The 23167-nt window shown below is 46.0% G+C and overlaps 1 protein-coding gene across 2 annotated transcripts in view; it reads right to left on the bottom strand.

Moving 5' to 3' along the window:
* rapgefl1 (Rap guanine nucleotide exchange factor (GEF)-like 1) overlaps nucleotides 1-13074 on the bottom strand; it is a 36233-nt gene extending 23159 nt beyond the window's left edge. The window contains exons 1-2 of one of the 2 annotated variants that reach the window (XM_076883509.1): nucleotides 13002-13074; nucleotides 9651-9943 (exon numbers count right to left, since the gene is read on the bottom strand). In XM_076883509.1, coding sequence (XP_076739624.1) covers nucleotides 9651-9943; nucleotides 13002-13009 — 301 coding nt within the window. In that variant the 5' untranslated portion in view covers nucleotides 13010-13074. Of the gene's footprint in view, nucleotides 1-9650; nucleotides 9944-11667; nucleotides 12362-13001 lie in introns of those variants that run through there. The other variant, XM_024802298.2, reaches the window with a different exon arrangement.
* Nucleotides 13075-23167: the final 10093 nt, after the last annotated feature.

The following is a 23167-nucleotide window of genomic DNA, read 5'->3' on the forward strand; positions in this document are numbered from 1 at the left end:
ATCCATCCAACCAACAGCCATCCATCATCCATCCATCATCTATCCAACCAACATCCAACCAACATCCATCCATTCATCTAACCAACATCCACCCAACCAACATCCATCCAACCATCATCCACCCAACCAACATCCAACCAACATCCATCCAACCAACATCCATCCATCATCCATCCATTCATCCATCCATAATCCATCCATTCATCCATCCATAATCCATCCAACCAACAACTATCCAACCAGCATCCATCCAACCAACAGCCATCCATCATCCATCCAACCAACATCCATCCAACCAACATCCATCCATCATCCATCCATTCATCCATCCATAATCCATCCATTCATCCATCCATAATCCATCCAACCAACAACCATCATCCACCCAACCAACATCCATCCAACCATCATCCACCCAACCAACATCCATCCAACCAACATCCATCCAACCAGCATCCATCCAACCAACAGCCATCCATCATCCATCCAACCAGCATCCAACCAACATCCATCCAACCAACAGCCATCCATCATCCATCCATCATCCATCCATTCATCTAACCAACATCCACCCAACCAACATCCATCCAACCATCATCCACCCAACCAACATCCATCCAACATCCATCCAACCAACATCCATCCATCCATCCATCCATAATCCATCCATTCATCCATCCATAATCCATCCAACCAACAACTATCCAACCAGCATCCATCCAACCAACATCCATCCATCATCCATCCATTCATCCATCCATAATCCATCCATTCATCCATCCATAATCCATCCAACCAACAACCATCATCCACCCAACCAACATCCATCCAACCAGCATCCATCCAACCAGCATCCAACCAACATCCATCCAACCAACATCCATCCATCATCCATCCATTCATCCATCCATAATCCATCCAACCAACAACTATCATCCAGCCAACCATCCGTCCATCATCCACCTTCTGCCAATTATCCAACTGCTCTGAGGTTTCTGTCCTCACCTCCTCACACATGTGGAGCAGACGGTGAGAAGCACTTCCTGTTCCTCTGAATCCAGACTGAACTCTGGGACACAGACGGCTCATCTGTGTTGCAGAGTTTTTCTCAGTTTGCATTTCAGATCAAAACCTTTTCAAACATCCAGACCTCCAACTGTGCGAGCAAACTCCATGATGGAGAACAGGCGAGCACGGCACGCATGGTGAGCACAGCATCGCTGATGGCGAGCACAAAACACACACTGCAGCATCATGTTCAGCATCATGCCGTCATGTGAGTTGGTCATTTACACTCCATATGCATACACACAGATGTTTACTGCAGCTGTTTCTGTGCTCCGTTTTATTTTATATGCTTCAGCTTTGGGTCAGAGGTCAGGGGTCCATCCTGTCTGCCTCGCTCTCACTGAGATGAAATTGTGTTTTTTGTGCAGAGAAGTTTGAAGCCTCTAATTTCAGTCTCTTTGTGTTTCTCCCTCCCACCGCCTGGCTCTCACTCTTCCTCTCTCTGCCTCCCACTCCTCTTCTCCAAATGTCTTACTGAGAGCTGGTTGCTATGTGAACAGGTGCTAAAGAGCCTCTTATGTTATCTGCACACACACAAACACGCACACACACTCCTAAAACGAGGAAACCTGCAACTCTGAGGGGTCGAGGAAGACGAGGAGGAGGAAGGTAAAAGCTTCTTTTGCGTTTGTAGAGGAGAAACCAAACTCCTCCCACTCAGAGCTTTTCTTCTGTTTGTGTTTGTATGACTGACTGGCTGCTGCATAATTATTCTTATTACAGACTCTTAGATAACCCAGCAGCTGTGCTCAGCTCCACCAACACGCCACATGATTGTTTCAGGAGGTCATGTGACGCTGCGGGGTTTTCCTTTCTGTCAGATAAACCTTTCGGTTTCTGTGCAGGTGAAAGAGCCAAAACACACCTGAGCCTCCTCTGTGCCCATCAGCTCTCCTCCTGCTGCTCATCAAACCACCAGGCCCATATGGAGTCACACCACTGATCCCAGTACAACAAAGCTAATACGTGATGTCAGTCGACGTCTGCCAACACGGATTCTTCAGTCATCTGCAGGCAGAGCCTTCAGACGCACAGCTGAGCGTCTCTGCCTCTGAGCACCGGATTCTAATCAAACCATCAAATATGTTTGTTTCAGGCTTTACTGAGCAGGTTTGTGTACAACAGCCCGTCCCTGTCCACGGGCTCATTCCTGACAAAACAGAAGACAACGACACGGAGCCTGAGAACATCCGAAGCATGTAAATATGTTCTGGCTGTAGCCCAGAATAAAACTACGAGGCTTTAAAGTTTCTGTTTTGGGCTCAGCTGCCAATAAAACCGCTGAAAAGTCCACCACACACACACAGATACACACACACACACACACACACAGTGACCAAACTTTGTATTTGTGGGGACGCTGTAGGAAGCATGTGTCCACAGGAGCGTGACGCTAACCTGAGCCTCAGACGGGCCGACAGCAACAAGTCAGGACGGCAGCCGAGGTCCTCGCTTTGTACAAAGTCCTCACAAAGAGACAAAGAGAGGCGTGAACGCACAAAATGCAACGAAAATGAAGCTCGCTCGAAATTGGTGTTTACATTCTTCGTCTGAGAGTAACACGCCTGAATACCTGCCCCAACAGGCGTGTGTGTGTCTGTGTGTGTGTCTCTGTGTGTGTGTCTCTGTGTGTGTGTCTCTGTGTGTGTCTCTGTGTGTGTCTGTGTGTGTGTCTGTGTGTGCGTGTGTCTGTGTGTGTTTGTGTGTGCGTGTGTCTGTGTGTGTTTGTGTCTGTGTGTGTCTGTGTGTGCGTGTGTCTGTGTGTGTTTGTGTCTGTGTGTGTCTGTCTGTGTGTGTGTCTGTCTGTGTGTGTCTGTGTGTGTCTGTCTGTGTGTGTGTCTGTGTGTGTTTGTGTCTGTGTGTGTCTGTCTGTGTGTGTGTCTGTCTGTGTGTGTCTGTGTGTGTCTCTGTGTGTGTGTCTCTGTGTGTGTCTCTGTGTGTGTCTGTGTGTGTGTCTGTGTGTGCGTGTGTCTGTGTGTGTTTGTGTGTGCGTGTGTCTGTGTGTGTTTGTGTCTGTGTGTGTCTGTCTGTGTGTGTGTCTGTCTGTGTGTGTCTGTGTGTGTCTGTCTGTGTGTGTGTCTGTGTGTGTTTGTGTCTGTGTGTGTCTGTCTGTGTGTGTGTCTGTCTGTGTGTGTCTGTGTGTGTCTGTGTGTGTGTGTGTCTGTGTGTGTCTGTGTCTGTCTGTGTGTCTGTGTGTGTGTCTGTCTGTGTGTCTGTCTGTGTGTGTCTGTGTCTGTGTGTGTCTGTGTGTGTCTGTGTGTGTTTGTCTGTGTGTGTGTGTGTGTGTCTGTGTGTGTGTCTGTCTGTGTGTGTGTCTGTCTGTGTGTGTGTGTGTGTGTGTGTGTGTGTGTGTGTCTGTGTGTGTCTGTGTGTGTCTGTCTGTGTGTGTCTGTCTGTGTGTCTGTGTGTGTGTGTGTGTCTGTCTGTGTGTGTCTGTGTGTGTGTCTGTGTGTGTGTCTGTCTGTGTGTGTCTGTGTGTGTCTGTGTGTGTGTGTGTCTGTGTGTGTTTGTCTGTGTGTGTCTGTGTGTGTCTGTGTGAGTGTGTGTGTGTCTGTGTGTGTGTGTGTGTGTGTGTGTGTGTTCCTCTTTCGTGAAACTTGTCATCTTTCTGTGTTACCTGTGAGCCAGATGTTTACACACACCCACACTATGATAATATTATGGGGTAGCAGACGCATGTCTCCATAGCGACCGCTGGCTCATGCTTTCCCACAGCTTTATTTAAAAACGGTGAAGCTGACGAGTTTTCTGCTTTTATGTTTCAAGTGCGATGATGCGGCACCCTCAGGGGGCGGAGTCTCACCTGTAAACAACGCAGCAGCAGCTTATAGCTCTTTGTGATCTCCGATCACTCCCTGCTGATGCTTTATATATGAAAAGCTTAGCTTCCTGTCTGACAGACGCCAGGTGGTCAGACTGGGCAGCATCACCTCATCCCCCGTCACACTGAACACTGGTGCTCCACAGGGGTGTGTACTGAGCCCTCTCCTGTACTCACTCTACACCTACGACTGCACAGCCACTAACAGCTCCAACATCATTGTGAAGTTTGCGGACGACACTACAGTGGTGGGTCTTATCACTAACGGTGATGAGACGGCTTACAGGGAGGAGGTCAGCGCCCTGACCCACTGGTGTCAAGACAACCATCTCACCCTCAACGTCGCAAAGACAAAGGAGTTGATAGTGGACTTCCGGAGGTGCAGAGAAGTACGCACCCCCATCACCATCAACGGCGCTGCTGTGGAGAGAGTGAGCAGCTTCCGCTTCCTTGGAGTACATCTGAGGATCTTACGTGGTCAGTACACACAAACAAAACAGTGAAGAAGGCGCAGCAGCGCCTCTTCTTTCTCAGGAGACTGAAAAGATTCGGCATGAGCCCCCGCATCCTCAGGACCTTCTATCACTGTGCCATTGAGAGCATCCTCACTGGATGCATCACCACCTGGTATGGCAACAGCACCGCCTACAACTGCAAAGCTCTCCAGCGAGTAGTGCGGTGCTCTGAACGGATAATTGGAGGTGAGCTTCCCTCCCTCCAAGACATCTACAGGAAGCGGTGCCTGAGGAAAGCGGGGAGGATCATCAAGGACTCCAGTCACCCCAGCCATCAACTGTTCAGACTGCTTCCATCAGGAAGGAGGTTCTGCAGCATCCGGTCCCGTACCAGCAGACTGGGAGACAGCTTCTTCCATCAGGCCATCAGACTGCTGAACACTTCATAGACACCTCAGCTTCACTACTGGAACTTCAACATTATGCACTCCATACTGTACAGTAATACCACTGTTTTGCACATGTCTCAACTCTGTATATTTTTATATATTTTATTTATTGTTTACTCTATTTAATTTGTAAAATATGTGTACACACACACACACACACACACACACACACACACACACACACACACACACACACACGTAGAAAAATATTTAGTATACACATCCAGAAATGCATACACTATTATATATTGTACATATATTTATTAGTTTCAGATGTAGCCATTCTTGTATTTTGCTTGTTTACATTATTGTATTTGCACATCTCTGTTGCTTGTGAAGCTCGCACACAAGAATTTCACTCACATGTGCTGTACCAATGTACCTGCACATGTGATGTGACAATAAAAGTGATTTGATTTGAAAAAAAACAATGAGTGCTTAAAGCCCCAGGAGCCAATCACAGCACGTGATGTCATTAATGAGAGGCACGTACGCGGCAGGTACGCACAGGTAAGTGTTTTTTCATATCTTCCCAGCGACACACACGTTAGTCCGTCAGTCATCACTGTGGGTGTGAAGAAAGGCTGAACCAGGATTATCTAGACCAGCGTCACAGCCCCAGTCTGCACACACACACATTCATGTTTACATCACTTCAGGGGACGCTGACCTGTGATCATTTTACGGGGGCCTGAGGCCACCAACAGTCTTCATAAAAATCACAGGCTCCAAATCCTGCGACTGTAAAGCCGAGGACAAAATAATCCAGACATGGAAACAGGAATTAAACGGCGAACGCAACAGGCAAAGCTGAAAGTATTCAACAACAGCGGAGACACGCAGCATGAACCAGGGCCAAAGCACAGAGGGAGTGCTGAGGGAACTACAACAGATAAACGGATTTAGAAACACCGCTCGGGGAACAAAGTTGTTCTGTACCTGCAGCAGGTGCCGGGCTCGATCTGTCGCTCGTACACAACAGGAAGTGACGTCACTGTTATTGCTCACCTCTATGCTTACACCGTCCCCCGCCTCGTGACCGGCACGCTGGCATCATGGTACTGCATACATCTTTTAAGTGTGCTTTATAAATAAAGTTTATTATTTTATATACAGTCTGTGGTCCAACATAACTGACCTGAAGTCAGTTTGAGTTTTTCTGTCTGTTTGAAGCAGCCCTGTGGGGGACCACGCCCCCGTCAGCCTCTCTGACTGGTCACAGTCATTGGTCAGTGATCAGAGGTGCGAGCGCTTCATGGTTAAACTTTCTCACAGGGTCGCCCTCCAACGTTAAACACGAGCAGCGCCTCCATCCATCCCCATCAAACACACGAGTGTGCTGTGGGAGGAGACAGACAAGGATTATTATGAAGATCATGCAAAGCCACTCTGCTGCACTTCAGCAGTAAAGTCAGTCCGCTTTAGCAGAGCGTTCAAAAATCCCAGTGTTCATGAAGGAAACCCCAGCTTTCCCATAAACAGGTCACATGAGCAGAGTGAAGGAATCTGAAATCCAGATTTTTGTTTCTCAATCAACGGTTTTGGCAACACGTCAAAGTGTGTGACGTCTGAAACATGCAGGTGTGCGTGTGTGTTACGAGCAGGTAAAACCAGAAAGGTGAGCACGCATCGCGGCGCAAAACACAACGAACACCGTCTCAAACCAGCCGAACTTCCTGAGCGAGTGTGTGTGTGTGTGTGTGTGTGTGTGTGTGTGTGTGTGTGTGTGTGTGTGTGTGTGTGTGTGAGTGTGCGAGCAGTGAAGGCTGGATGTGGGTCAGGCTGACGGGCTGAAGCTCTGCAGTGTTAAATATGAAGCAGTGATTTCCAGCTGCAGACTCGTCGCTCCGCTGCAGCTCTCCTGCCCGACACCCTCTGACCTCTGACCTCTGAGCTCAGCACAGGACTCAGTTAACGCCACAGACATTCTGAAGCTTCGCTTTAATAAGGATCCATAAACTGTTCACAGCCTGAGAAAAAACATCTTCATCTTTGCTTCTAATGATTTTGTCAGCGTTTTATTAAATTACACTCAGACCTGCTGGGTTTGTAGTTTGTAAATGACTGCCTCTCCATATTTGTAGTCCTGCAGAGCGACCAGAAACACAGTGACAGGAGTTGAATCCTGCAGAGCTGCGACGCTCCTGAGGGCAAGCCCAGCTTTCATTCCTCATCTCAGAGAGAAACGCAGCCGCCTCGCGTCTCTGCTCCGACACAAACCCGCCGCATTAAACCTGCGTCCACAGACGGGCCGCTAATCTGCTGGGACAACAAACAGCTGCTAATCACAGACCTTTGGAGCGCTGCGTGCATCCATCACAGCAAATGCTGCTCCACTCAGCCGCTGGGTCTCACACACACACACACTGTGCCACACAGACCCACCTGCAGGGAACAAAACCCTGAATTAGATCCAGAATTTTCTGTAATTCTGCAAAAAATCTTTGAAATCTTCCACAAAGCAGACGTTGGTTCAGATTAAGGTGAGCGTGTGAACACACACAGCAGGGCACGTTGTTAAGAAGAAGAAGAAGAAGAATCTCGTCTCGGAAAGCGCTATATAAATGCAATCATTATTATTATTATTAATACGGTTTCACGTGGTGATGGACACAAACGCTCACAGCGCCTCAGAAGCGTGTCCTCGTCCCCGTCTGTCTCTCTCACGTGTTTTAAATCAGGCTGCAGAAAATTCGTTTGATCGTCGGGCGTCGGCGCCTGTTTGCTTCACGGACGCAGTTTCTCACAAACACCTGAAACTCTGAGTGTGTGTGCAATGTATTGTGGGCCATTGCTCCTCTGTCCCAAACGCGTTCAAAGACAGGAAGTGTTAAGCGTCCCGTCTGACACGACGACCCCGACCGCAGGAAGTGGCATCCTGCCTGCTCACACTCAGCGGTTCCCCCTCAGACACGCCCCTGCAGCAGGACAGCGAGGGACGCCAATCTGTGAGATTATTTCAGTTTGATCCTCTAACAGCTGATAACAGGATGTGGAGCTTTTCACAATAAAGCATCACTGCCCAGACTCAGATTCAATCTGCTTTCAGCCTGAGACACGTCGCATTTACCAAACTCGTCGCGTGCGGATGCAGAGCATTATTTTGCAGAGCCGTGTAACTGAAACTGAGCTGTGATTAAAACGTGTGAAGGTCTTCATGTCCTCAGCAGCTCTGATGTCTTCACTCGTGTGAACAAATGACTCGTTTGAGGAAAATGGAGCTCACAGCTCAAACTGTGAAGAGCTTATTACACTGCAAGAACTCAAAATCTTACCAAGTATATTTGTTTTATTTCTAGCTGAAATTATCTCATTACACTTAAAATAAGACTAAACCAGCTACAAAGCATCAGTAAGATAAAGGAACTTGTTTCAAGACAGTGAATCTTGAAACTAGAGAAAAACTAGAGAATTTTCACTTGTTTCATTGGCAGATTTTTTCACTTAATACAAGATATTTCGCCTTGAAACAAGTGAAAATTCTCTAGTTTTTCTCTAGTTTCTGCAGAGTAACGCTTGCAGAGTAACGGCTTGCTCCGTGCTTACATAACGCACGGAGCGAGCCGACCATCCGGATCCTCCGAGCAGCAGGAAGCTACAGACACGTCTGTTCTTTGGCCTTTATTATAGAAACAGAACATAATAAAGACGTCGCTCAGTGATCGCTTCAGTGTTGCTGAGCAGAAGCTGCACAGCATGAAACATCAAAGCTTTACTCATCAGGACACGTTCAGCTTTATTTTCTGTGTTTCGAAAATTACAAAATGACACGAAATAAAGTTTTTTACTCAATATTTGAATTCTGGTTGTTTTTATTTTAATGATTTTTCTGGATTTTTCTTAATTACAATTTTAAAACATTTGATGTCTTATTGCAGATTTTTAAATTGTTACAATGTTTAAGTGCATTTGATATTTTTATGAAATTTTTGAATCCTTTTTATTTTCTAATCTGTGAAAAAGCAGAAATGCAGCAGAAAACAGCACACACACACACACACACACACAGACACACACACACACACACACACACACACACACACACACACACAGACACACACACAGACACACACACAGACACACAGACACACACACACAGACACACACACACACACACACACACACACACACAGACACACACAGACACACACACACAGACACACACACACACACACACACACAGACACGAAGGCAAACATTCCTGCAGGAACACATACGCATGCCTGCACACCCACTTCAGCTGTAATAAGCAGGCTGCGTTTCTGAAAGAGGACGGCAGTGATTATGTAACCGCTGGAGCTGAACACACACACACACACTCACACACTCACACTCACACACTCACACACTCACACCCCGCGCTGAGGCTGCGGTCTGTGTGATATGAGCTGTAAAAATGAAAATCCTCCTGCAGGAAGCCGACTCGGCCTGATCTCCATCCTACAGCAGATTTTCTCTCTCAGAGTTTCTGCAGTCTCTCGCCGCTGCAGCGCTCTTTTCTCCGGAAGACCAGAGGCTTCGAAAGCGACACGTTTACATCACACACACACACACACACACACACACACACAGTATAAAACAGGTCGTGGTACAAACAGAGGCCTGCACTGACGGAACTCTGGTGCCGTTCGTTTGGTCAGATGTGAACGTGGACGTCTGACCAATCAGCACACTGAGCGTGCTCACTGACGGCACGGTCGCAGTGGCCTGTGGGCGCGAGCGTGCCGTCCGCCTGCCGACCTGCTGCTCCACACTTCCATCACTCACAGAGACTTTCAGTACCTTAGAGATCCAGAACTGGACCTTCAGACTTCCTGGGGTCACACGTGAGCTGGGCTCGTGAATCTCACTTCTTACCTTTGCAGTGTCCGAAGCGTTTTCCCACCACGCTGTCCAGCACAGCGAGCGTCAGGTTTTCCGGGGTATCGGCATGAACAGGTGTCCCCCCTCCTCCTCCTCCTCCCCCATCCGTGATGAGGCTCGCCTCAGAGCTCTGCTCGTCACTGGACAGAGACGGGCTGCGGACGTCTCCTCCTCCAGAACCAGAACCGGACCCCGAACCAGAGCCGGAGCCATTAGCACTGCTGGGGGCCGTCACTACACCGGTCCCTGTGGCTGAGGGCCAGGAGGGCGGGTCCTCACTGTCAGGGCTGTGGGGGGGTCAAAGGTCAAACGTCAGAGTTTGTCTCTGCTGCAGATTTATTGAAGAGTGTGTGTGGTGGTTTCGTTCTGGGGTTGAATCTGAATGTCTTATTTAATCAGAGTCGTCACTGAGTCGATAAAGTTGACGAGACCTCTGAGGACGTCAGCTTTGCATGATTCAAAACAATCCTCATTCACCCTAAACCGGCCCTCAGCTCATCGCCGGCTGAAACAAGCCGTTTTAGCTCCTGTCTCTTTAAGACCCGCCTCTTTGAAAGCTCATTGTGTTCTGATTGGCTGGTATCTTGAGAAGGCGCTGTATTAACTATTACGTTTCCAGTAATGAGCTCAGTGTGTGAACAGTAATCACTGGGAGCTCAGACTGCTGGAAACACTCTATCAGTTTTATACACTGAACACCTGAATGATGTCATAGAAAGGATAGAAGCCCCACCCACCTAATCAGAAGAAGTTTACCTTGATGAGAAGGTAAAACAGCTTGCTTCACACAGAGGATGAAGTGAGGAGCTGCACTGAGGCTCAGATACAGAAGGATTATTATAAACTATGGATCATGCAAAGCCAGGAACAAGTCCAAGAGTAAAACACTGAGCTGACGAGGAGCAGGACAGATCGTCCATCACATCAACATCAGCGTGGCAGCATAGAGCCAGAGTCAGCTGTTACTGACGGCTAAACCAACGAATGTCAGTCTTTCACTCACTTCTCTCCTGATGTCAGTGATCTTTTTGCTGTTCCTGCTGTGAATCAGTCTGATGTAAACTAAAGTCTGAATCAAGGAATTTATGTTTTTCAGAAAAACTGAAACAACGAGCACAAAGAGTTTCACACAGAATTAATACTCAGACAGAGTCCTCTTCACACTGAGGTTAATTATGGAGTTCCACAGCTCTACACACCCAGCTCTATCTGTCCATGAAGCCAGATAACACACACCAATGAGTTAAACTGCAGGAATGTCTTAAAGACATAAAGACCTGGATGGTCGCTAACTTTCTGCTTCTTAATTCAGATCAAACTGAGGTTATTGTACTCGGCCCTGAAAAGCTTAGAAATATGGTATCTAAGCAGATTCTTACTCTGGATGGCATTACCTTGGCCTCCAGTAACACTGTGAGGAACCTTGGAGTCATGTTTGACCAGGACATGTCCTTCAACGCACATATTAAACAAATATGTAAGACTGCGTTCTTCCATTTGTGCAACATCTCTAAAGTTAGAAATATCCTGTCTCAGAGTGACGCTGAAAAACTAGTTCATGCATTTATTACTTCCAGGCTGGACGACTGTAATTCATTATTATCAGGATCTCCTAAAAACTCCCTGAAAAGCCTTCAGCTGGTCCACAGCAGATGGCCCCGCCCCTCCTTGAGCCTGTTGGAGGTTTCTTCCTGTTAAAAGGGAGTTTTTCCTTCCCATTGTCGCCAGCTGCGGCTCACAGTATAAATAAATCCAGCTCACAGGAGTTAACAACACAACAGCAGGCTTGTATTTAAAGGTAAACCGTGTGAGTATGTCACAGGTGTCGGAAACACGCAGGTAACATTCAGGTAACGCGGGTCTGACTGTAACCCAGCGTTACCGGCTTACATAAGCTGTCTGCGATCACGTGACTGAATCACGGGTTCACCTGCAGACGGGGAGTCCCGGGACCCCTTTAAGGACCGCGGTCCACCTGCTGCTCATCCCCCACGAACCCGCTCTGTCTCACCTGAACACCTCGCGAGCCTGGCCGCTCTCCGGTGACGTCTCCCTGAAGAACGGGACGACCCGGGACAGGCTGGCCCTGCGGCGGGACGCCCCGGTGCCGCCGGCTTTATCTGCCACCCCGCCGACGAAGCCCCCAGCCCGGGTCAGCGCCGTGGTCTGCTTCTTCAGGAACTTCTCCAGAGGTTTCATCCCCGCAGGCATGGTGGGAGTCTGGGCGGAGGAGGCGGCGGTACTCGGTGGGTGGATGCGATGGGAGGGGGCGGCTGCTACATCACCGGCCCCGCGGGTCGGGGCGGGCAGGTGAGCGCGGACCGTCCGAGGCTCTGCGGGCTGCTGCGGACGCCAGCCGGCTCTACCCCATCGGCGGAGGCGGAGGTGCTCCTCCGTGCTCCTCTCCTGCTTTCACACCGACTCTTCCGTGGCAACGGCCCCGGCTTCTGCTGCACCGTCCCCGGCCTCTCCGCTCGGGCTTCGGCCTCGGTCCGCTCCTCCTCTTGCTCCTCACCTGAGCACGCGCCCGGCGCTGCGTTCCGGTGCTGTGGGTTTTCTGGGCAGCGGTGCTGGTTCGGTTTGGTTTCCAGGTCCGATGCTGCGGAAGCTCCGACGGTCCGCGAGACTGTGCGCGAGCTCTCTCTTACTCTCTCCCTGCCTCTCTCTCCCTCTCTCTCCTCCCCTTCTGCTAAATTAAAGCGATGAGAAGTGAGTGTGAACGTGCACGCTCCCCCGGCCCTCCCCGCGCTCATCTGCTGCAGTTGCGCGCTCCCGCGGCACTGGCAGGGCGGGCACGCGCAGACACATTTACTTGCAGTGGTGTAAAATTGATGGATATGGAAATATCCCCGACGACAGGAGCGCTCGTTTCAGCCGGAAGTACCGCGAGACTTCAGCTCCAGATCACGTTACTCTTATCCACCTGCACGCGCACACACACACCTTTAGCACAACCACCATCAAAGACCAGCCAGGACTTTTCACAGAGGTCAGAGGTCACCTGGATTTAGCGTCACACCAACATTATTGACTCTCTGTGAGGTCACCTGACCGTTTATTGATCTGTGTGCTGGAACATGATCGCAACAATCAGCCACACAGCAAACTGTAACCCGACACACACACACCCCTGCTCCTCCTCCTGCAGGAGCAGCCAGCAGCATGTTGCTGTAACCTGACACCACCGCACCACCTGAGACCACACCTCCATCACCTGAGACCACACCTCCACCACAGACACAAATCATGAGCATAAAACCAAAGAAATGATGATGATTATAACGGCAAGCATCAGCTTTCCTCACATACGCCTGTTTCAGCGGGAACACGTCTGGATGACCTCACCTGTGCATGACAGCGTGTTCTCAGCTCACCTGAAGCTCGGACTCTGACGGCACGACTCACACTAACACACATTCCAGTTGTTCTCACGCGTGTCTGTGTACAGGCTCAATGATCGGGGCGAGATCACCAATCCCCGAGGGGAGCAGGCTGAGGAGCACACCTGATTGGACAGGATCCCAGCTGTCCTTTGACCTTTGACCCCCACAGCCAAGAGTCCAGACTGCAGCCCACGGGACTTATTCAGGAGCAGTTTTGAGACTTAGACTTAGAGTTTTATTGTAATTGTCTTGCACAGCGAAATCGGGCAGCTGGACCACAAAGTGCAAAAGTAAAGAGGGGAAAATAATATACAATGAAAAAAATGATAATAAGCAATACACATGTATGAGTGAACTATGTGCATGGTGTTTGCGTTTGTACTGCTCGTTACACATTTTAACAGCCGGACGGCTTTTTGAACTTTGACATGAGCAGAGATTTTGACTGTAACCCGTTAATGTTGAGCCCGCCTTCAGTATGAGTGACACTGTGTGTGTGTGTGTGTGTGTGTGTGTGTGTGTGTCCTCTGCCCCGTGCTGTTAACGCTGCGTTATTTTTCTCTGAAGCAGCTTTTTACCAAATAATCTTCATCACTTTTCTAATATTTGAACCCAGTGTTTCTGTTACAGTGAGGCTGGAGGACGAGCTTTATTACGCAGGTACGCTGTGACCTGTGTGTGTGTTCATGTTTGACCGAACATGGCGCGTGTCACTCCTGGGGCTCACGTTTGCACATGCTCAGTGGTCTCTGGTTGCACACAGACAGTTCAGGTATTCTGAGGTCAAACAGGTGAAGTCCTGACAAATCTCTGAAATCATCATCATCTGTGCTGCACACAGACGAAGCTGTCTAAGCTTGAGATCTGGAGCTGACACAGTGTTAATATCCTCCTGCTGCTGCAACACCGGAGCAGTTTAAACAGAAAGTCAGGAGCAAAAAGCTTCGGCCAGTAAAACCAGACGAATGAAGAAATGCTGAAAAAGAATCAAACCAACAGGGAAGAAATAAATCCTGCACAAAGAAAAAACTCAAGTATCCAAGATAAAGTAAAAATATGAGAATAAGAAGAAAATCACAGAAAGCTGACAAAGATTAAAAAAATATTTTAACAGAAAGGAGAGAAAAATGAAACGTGAAAGTAAAAATCATGTAAAGACACTCGCTGCTAACATCACAGATCGGGAGCCAATTAGAAGGCAGGAAGCTCCTCCTGTTCAGAAGTCCTTACATCATCATCTACATTCAGCTGTCAGTCACAGTGTCAATGAGCCCCTCACCATGGTTACGGCAGTGTGTGTGACCACGGCAACAAAGATACTGCCGTTTGTTTTTTCTTCTTCTTTTCATCAGCTTCATTTACCTGCTGCTGAATATTCATGAGGAGGAGCCACTGCCTGCGAGCTGATTGGCTACCAGCAGCTGCCAATCACACATTTATATAAGCGCTGCAGCCCGCCCCCTGCAGGTCATAAATATTCATATTAACGGCCAGAAAAACAGAAGTGTGTGTGTGTGTGTGTGTGTGTGTGTGTGTGCGTGTGTGTGTGTGTGTGTGTGTGTGTGTGTGTGCGTGTGTGTGTGTCTGTGTGTGTGTGTGTGTCTACAGGTTCTTACTATCTTGGTGGGGACCAACAGTCCTCATACGTACCAAAATCCAGTTCCCCACGGGGTTGAAGGCATTTTTCACACTCAAAATGTGGCTTTAGTGTTAGGGTTACATTTTGGATTACTGAGGACTCGCTCGCAGTGCATGCTGGGAAAACAAAAAGCAGCTCATGCGCCTGCAGTTCCTCTGGTGTCCAGCAGAGGCAGCAGTGAGTCTGTCCCCGGAGACTCCCCTGTTAAAACTTTAGGATAGAATATTTATTATATGAAAATGTTTGTTACAGCAGAGTCAACATGTTCACAGCCGGTAACACAAACTGTTTGCACTCTGTAGATCATTTCTTCCTTTATAACACCTGTTATTATAACTCACCTGTTTAACCTGTGTTACAGCTGAAAGTGTGCATTATTATTATACAGGCAGCTGTAGCTGCTAGCTGTCTGCTGGGCTTCACCTCAGCTGGATAAACTGGACCTGGCTGCTGTGATGTTAGCCGGTCAGATCGAAAGCCTCAGCCTGTCCAGCTGACAGTGAGTGGTACAGTGTACATGTGGCACCCTGAAGAATCATCATAAACTAATGCACTTAAAGGTACAGTCAGTCATTTTAAGAAGATATTTAATAAAAAACATGATGCTGTACTCATTCTGTGAGATGGGCAGTAACACGTTAAAAGTAACGCATTACTGTAATCGGATTACTTTTTTGAAGTAAAAAATAGAGTAAGGGATTACTATTGCAAAAAAGTAATTAGATTATTGTTACTTTCCCATAAGCATGCTGCATTACTGAACAGTGATTCTGTTTGTGAGAGTGAAAGAGTGAGTTTAAACACAAAAAATCATTTTATTTATTTACATTTCTTCAAGTCAAAGACTGTTGCATATAATTTAATGTTTGTTTGATGCATGAAGTTAAAAGATTAAAACTAATAAAACAATTTTTAAAAAGAGGCTTTTTCATTTGATTACATTTATATGATGTATTGTACAGAAAACATAGAATTGGGCTGAAAAGTCAATTGCTTTACTTTGTATTCAGGTTTTGCATCATGTTTTTACAAAGTAACTAAGTAATAAAGTAACTAATTACTTTTGAAAAATAAGTAATCAGTAATTAGTAACTAATTACTATTTTCAAGGAACTTGACCAACGCTGCTCTTAAGTATCCATAAAATACTGTGTAATTACACAAACATGTCCGCGCCATTTGTGGTTCCAGTTACTCTATGCTGAATGTTTTTGATTTGTCCCATAACAGTAAGAAAACAGACCTCTGCTGACATCTAGAGGAGAGAAATGTTACAGACTGTAACTTTAGCCAGAATTATGTTTCCTGAGGAGTCTAAAACCCAATAACTAAAACCAGGCTTAAAGTCTTATGTCATAGGTCAGAACGATGGCCACACATGAGCCTGTGTGAGTCTGCCCTGTATGTGTGTGTGTGTGTGTGTGTGTGTGTGTGTGTGTGTGTGTGTGCGTGTGTGTGTGTGTGTGTATGTGTGTGTGTGTGTGTGTGTGTGTGTATGTGTGTGTGTGTGTGTGTGTGTGTGTGTGTGTGTATGTGTGTGTGTGTGTGTGTGTGTATGTGTATGTGTGTGTGTGTGTGTGTGTGTGTGTGTGTGTGTGTGTGTGTGTGTGTGCGTGTGTGCGTGTGCCTTAGAAGTCAAATAATACATTAGCCACACTTAAAAAAAACAAAAAAACATCTGAATTTCATGTAGAGCTGAGATTCTATGTTGTAAGCAGAAATCGTATGCACAGCCAGAAACATGTTTCCCCACTTTCACAAGGCTGAGGTGTCAAATCCACAACCCCCAACAGATGGTTTGTTACACGCGGGTGTGAAGGGCGAGCTTTACTTACACAGCCTCACACACACTAGATTTTTAAAGTTTTTGGGTACAGTGGTTTAGTCACAGATGTAACTTCCACTTTTGATAAAGATCACTCCACCTAGGAGTTGGCCGTCCGACTGCGGTCTGGAGTGTGGGGCCTCCCTGCTGCTGCGGAGTCGGGGCGGTCTGCCTCCCCCCACCGCAGGGAAAAGGGTAACACCACCTGGGTCTGGGTGCAGTTCCCCCCTCCAGGGGCAAGGGTACCTAGACCCGGTTTGTAGAGTACGCTTGGGGAGTGTGATCGTGTGTACAGCGTCTCTTTATGTCTGTCTCCACGTTGGTTGAGTGTGGAGTGAGTGCATATGAGAGCATGAGGGTGGGAATGGATGTTTGTATCTGTGTGTGCCTGTATGTCTGTGTCTATATGTCAGGTTGGGTATCAGACGCCACCTCTCTGGGGACACCTCAGGCCCTCCAAGGTTTGGAGGCCTATCTCCCCCCACCACCACTCCCCCTGCCGGTGGCGGACTCCCTCAGGTGTCGGTGCGTTGGTGGTTCTTTGTGTCTGGGGATGGGCGTCCGGGTACACACCGGCTCACTCCTTGGCGGCCGCTTATCGGGGCCTGGAGCCTGGGGCTCGCTCGGGCCACTTCGGAGGTGGGGTGCCCCCGGCCTCGCGGCCTGGGGCTCGGTCACTCAGGCACGGCTGGCTGCCGGCGGAGCTCACGGGCGCGTCACTGCAACTCCCCCTGGCTTCTGCTCCGCGGCTGCTGAGTGAGCCCTCATCTGGGACTCTCCTCAGCTCTTTCTGGGACAGTGGCGCAGCTGCCCCTCTGTTGGTCTTCCTTGGTCTCTTGTGTTCTGGGGGCCTCTGGATGTCTGGAGTTTTGATCTCCTCCATACCTGCTTCACACCCTGGAGGACGGGGCTGTGGCCCCCCCCACACCCTCTAGCAGATTATTACATGAAGGAACCTTTTAAAAACAAGCGCGTCCATGCTCACAGGTGTACACACGGGTGATCACACCCACAAACTACACCCTTTTTGGCTCCTACCTCAAAGCACACTGTGTTCTGTTGATCTTATGTGCTGCACAATAATGTTTAACATTTAGTATTTACTGTCATATTCCCATATGTCATTGTGATGTTGTTTATTCTATTACTCTTGTTCTCTGCTGCTTGTTTTCTTTTTTCTTTCTCAGCAGGTGATCCAGGTGATTGATATATGCATTTTTTTTCTCTGCCCGTTCTGTTGGTTTTTGTCTTTTGCCCTTCTCCCCCGTCCCTCTTCTCAGCTGTTTCTCTTTCCCTCTTTCTTTCTCCCCTTCTTTCCCCCAGTCAAGTCTGTCCCGTATTCAGCAAGTGAAAATAAAATAAACAATAAAAGGTGAATCAAATGGACCATTACGGCAAGGCTGGGATGGTCAGTTTGGTAAAGTAAATCCGTTGGGCATCTTTCTTTGCCTTTAGACAACAATTCTGATGCAAAAGAGCCAAACGGGACAGGCAGAAAAAAAAAAAAAAAAAAAAAAAGATCACTCCACCTGTTTATTTCTTAAGAAATGAAGCGTCTTTATTAAGCTCTTATTTATAAATGTCTACACAATAACAGACACCGTGTGCTCTGTGACATTATAGTCTTCTACTGCTGCTTCCATCGGTTTGCATTTTAAACTCCCAGCCTTTCAGGTTGTTATGAACGACTTATATTTCTAACATTTTGTGATGTAAAAGTGAACCATGTGGCTTTTTTATTTTCTGTTTGATGGAAGGACTTAAGACACGAGTTATTTAAACAATTCTAAATGACCGTGTGATGGCCATAGTACTTTATGTGGGCCAAATGTGTTAAGGATAATGTTTATCAATGTAAAATTGCAAAGAATTTGTGGATAGAATATAACATTTTGTAAACAGTTACCTCAGAAGCTGTACTGGTAGATCTATGTATGTAAGGTAAAACTATCCACAGTACTTCCACTAAGTAACTAAACACATAAAGTCACCCTTAACCAATAATCCGCTGCTCCTTGACAAAAGTAGCACAAACAGACAACTGACTGAGCAATGATAAGTAGAGCTACCCGAGGCCGAGACTCAAGCAGAAGAAAATTAAAAGTTGTTGTTTTTGTGGCTCGAAAAATTAAAGAAAGTATGTTTAATAATTCAACAAGACCCGCACCTTCAACACATGTACATTCAAATTTTGGAACAGGCTCAACATTGCTGTTTGTTCAATAGTTTTTATCCGTTTGAAAAAGTCATTTTACGGCTTTAATGTTTCCAGCTGATAAGGAGAATGAGTGCATTTCAAATGAGCGTCCAAAGGCTTTAAACATCTGCTTTGTCTGTAACGACAGTATCAAACTACAGAGCATTGTTTTTACTAAAATTCAACATTTTCAGATGAAAATTTGGCTGCTTTTTGTTTTTTTCACTGTAACACACACCTCAACGCCGTTTTTAGGATATTCTTGGTGATCCCACCTTTTTCATATTTATGCTTTTGGCACTGAGGGTATCTGATACGCATGTTGTCACTGTGTTTGTACTACCAGCTGCGAGGGCTCTGCTTTTGCTTTGAGCAGTCTGTTTTTATTTTGTCTCGTGAGTGTGTGTGTTTTTCAAACGAGATCCTCGTCAGTTTGATTTTGTTACCACAAACTTTGTGTGAAGTTCACAACAGAGGTAAAGAGATTTAAACACCCCAGTTTAAGGAGGCAGGCAGGGGTTGGACCAGCTGCACAGGACAGGTGAAGCAGAGAGTGTCCAGGGAGATGTGCAACAGAAGCAGAGGGAACATTTTACAAGATGATAAATGGCAGATTTAGGTGATTAAGGATTTGTTGACAAGATTAAAAGACACGTCCGTCAGAGTTCAACAACATTACAGTTTGATTCAATAAAAAGTTTTTAAACTACACAAGGGTCATTTTCTCCTCTGATAGTAATCATATTAAACATGTCAAGAAAGAAAGAGTATAAAGAAAATAGTAAACGTGTGTCTAATTAAACTCTTCCTGTGAGCCTTATATCATCCTTTAATATGTTCGGTGTTACAAACTTGAAGAAGCACAGAAAAGATCATCAGACATTAATCTAATCAGTTTGCAGCCTTCATTCATATTGAAAAGTTGAAATATGGATGAAGACCCAAGACCCTGCTAGACCCAAGTGCAGCGTTTAACACCGTCGGCCATAACATTTTATTACAGCTATTATTAAATGGAGAGTCCTCTTCACACACTGAGGTTAATTATGAAGCTCCTAATTATGAGGCTTCTGTGCAAAGACCAGTTTTGTTTACATTATACGCGCTTTAGAAGGCATAGCATAGCATACATTTTCACTGCTATGCATATGATACCCGCTTTTATTGGTTAAACTGCAGGGATGTCTTAGACACATAATGAGCTTTAATTTTCTGCTTCTAAGTTCAGATAAACTGAGGTTATTGTAACGGGGCCTAAAAATCTTAGAAACGCTGTGGCTAAGATCCTTACTCTGGATGGCATCGCCTTGAGCCGCCTGTTGTACTGATTTGGCACATTATAGGTAAAATTGAAGCACACAATCCCATAGCACAACATCAACATTTATTTATATACAAAAATAAAAATTAAAAGTAGACTGTTGGTCGAGTTAACCTCCTGAACTATCTACAACACTTGGAGGAAAACTGAAATTAAGACAGAGAAGAGGTGAGACATGGTCATTACTGATTACTGATGACAGATTTAGATATATTTTCATAAACCATTCATTTGCCACATCAAAAATATTTTTTCTGACATGGCAACCTTTAAAAAGTGAAAGGAGACAGAAAGACAGCTGAGAAAGAATAAAACTTAACTGACTTTTTGATGGCATTTTACACACAGCACTGGTGCAGAATCTAGAAAGTGTGGGAAATACTGGCATCATGTACAGTACTTACTGAAGAAATTATGATGGGACCCTAAAAAAATTACTATGTACAATAATGGATTTCTATGCATTGATGAAAACGTTTGTTGTAAGATTCAGATAATTATTTATTAAAAGCGAGACATTTTAAATGAGAATAAGAAAGTATGTCTTTGTGCCCCCCTCTCCCTGTTAATGCCCTACCTGCCCCCCTGGCAACACTTTGCTAGACCCGCCCCTGCACAGTTACCAGCTGTCAGCTGCTTAGAAAAGGATCCTGGTGTTATTTGTCTCTCAGAAACAGTTCATAACTTCAACTCATTCATGTCACCTAAAAGGTAAACCTGTTTCTCCATCACAGCTCTGATGGTTCAGTAAGGACATCTCCTGGTTTCATCTTCATGTTTCCCTCTCACCACATATCCAAACCGACATCATGACCAGCAGCTTTACAGCTGTGGCTCCAGCAAACATCAGCTGATATTAGAAATTAATATTAAATAAATTCTAACAACAGCTGATCAAGCTTAAACGTGCTGCTGTTGTTTAGCGCGACATCCCCTGGTTTCCTCTTTCTGGCACAAAGTGGGCGATAAATAAACAAGAGAGCCGATCAGCTGATCATTGATCAGTTTCATGATTGAAGTAGAAACGGGAGAGGGAGGGGGGAGGATGAGAGGAGAAGAGGCAGCTGTGCAGCAAAGACACAGAATAACTCCAGCTTTGTGTCTTTTCCATTGTAGCTGAAGTCCACGACAAACTGTTCCTTTTCACCTCAATACGAAACGCGTAATATTTTCTCTGAATGCGGGAGGATTACGTTTTTTACGGGATGGTTGGCAACTCTAATAATTAACCTTATGAATAAAATAAAGTTCACTATCAGTAACATCATAGCACCACCCAGCTGTAGAAACTCTGTCATGCTAGCTAGTAGCAGTACCAGTTATTGTAACTGACTGTAAAAAGTCAGCACAACGAAAATAAACTAAACCTGGTTTATATCTGACACAGATAGACTGCAGCTCATAACTTCTTACCTGAAGCTCAGTTCACCTGACACTCACCGGCCCCGCCTCGGGTCTCTCCTCCTCCTCCCTCCGCCTCCCTTCATCCACCTGCTGGCCTCTGTGGCAGCTCCGCCACAGCCACCACCAAACAACTGAGTTATTTTTACACATCTGCCAGCATCTGGCCAACCCACCACCTTTCATTGTTTATACCGTTATAAAAAAAAAAGAAAAAAACCCCATTGGCCCATAAAAACGAGGAGGTGAAATTATTAACAAGATAATCGACCTCTGTTGGGGTAGCGTTCAGATAGCTGCTCTATGTTGGTACAGGGCATTGAAGATGATAACAGTGGGTGGATTATATTCTTAAACTTAGTTACAGCGCTTTCAGAAAGACATCTACTTTGATAAAGTCTACTCTCCACCGCTGTGTAATCAATTATTGTAAATGTAAATGTTATCAGGAAATGATCAGACAGGAGAGGGTTTTCAGGAAACACTGTTAAATGTTCAGTTTCTATGCCATATGTTAAAACAAGATCTAGAGTGTGATTAAAGTGGTGGGTGGGTTCTTTTACATTTTGAGAGAAGCCAATTGAGTCTAATAACAGATTAAATGCCATGTTGAGGCTGTCATTTTTAGCATCTACATGGATGTTAAAATCACCCACAATAATTATTTTATCTGAGCTCAGAACTAAATTAGATATAAAGTCTGAGAAATCAGACAGAAACTCTGTGTAAGGCCCAGGTGGACGATAGATGATAACAAGTAAGACTGATTTCTGAGTTTCACAGCTGGGGTGGACGAGGCTGAGCATCAGGCTTTCAAATGAATTAAAAGTCTGTCTTGGTCTTAGTCTGGATATCTTCCTGGATTCATGTTTAAGGAACAGTTTTTGTATTTTGTAGATATTCATTTTGTCAGCAGGAAGCCGCAGGGGTTATTGGACCTGATTAAAGAAAACTCTGAGGAAGGTCCAAGTCGGGCGAGAAACAAGATTCAGTATGTCGTGAACCTGAGAGCAAGGCTGCACGTGTTGGGGTTTTGTTCCAGGTCCAACAACATCAACAGCGCCTGTACCACAGAGGGCCGATACTCAGGCAACTTTCCCTGGAGTTAAACTGCTTGTCTTGATGCATCTCAATCATCCAGGAAAATAAATCTCCAAAAGTTGAATCTGTTCATGTGGACGCAGCGTTTTGTGGGAGAAACGTTTCGTCATCATCAGGTGACGTCTTCAGTCTCAGCTGACTGCAGGTTTCACTGCAGCACATTTACATAATGACTGAAACCAGCCCACTGAGGGAACAATGGGCTGTGAGGGCAGTTCCTTCATCATAATTATGCAAATTCTCATGACCATTGATCAACAACCACTGATCAATGTCCATGAGTCCCATTCACAGAGAGTTGGGGAATGGCTGCAATCACAGCATGTAAGATAAGATAAGATAAGATAAGATAAGATAAGATAAGATAAGATAAGATAAGATAACCTTTATTAGTCCCACACGTGGGAAATTTGTTTTGTCACAGCAGGAAGTGGACAGTGCAAAAGTTATGAGGCAAAAATTAGAATACAATAAGAATAAATACAGTACACAGCTGTACAGAATAGAATAAAATAAAATACTATATACAGTAGAATAAAATAAAATAAATATACAATAAGATAAAAATAGAATACAAATACAAATACTATATACAACTGAGTAAAAATACAACGATGACAGAAAGGATTATTGCACTTAGTATT

The sequence above is a fragment of the Maylandia zebra genome, linkage group LG4, assembly GCF_041146795.1.
Source record: "Maylandia zebra isolate NMK-2024a linkage group LG4, Mzebra_GT3a, whole genome shotgun sequence".
NCBI classification, from domain to species: Eukaryota; Metazoa; Chordata; class Actinopteri; order Cichliformes; family Cichlidae; genus Maylandia; species Maylandia zebra.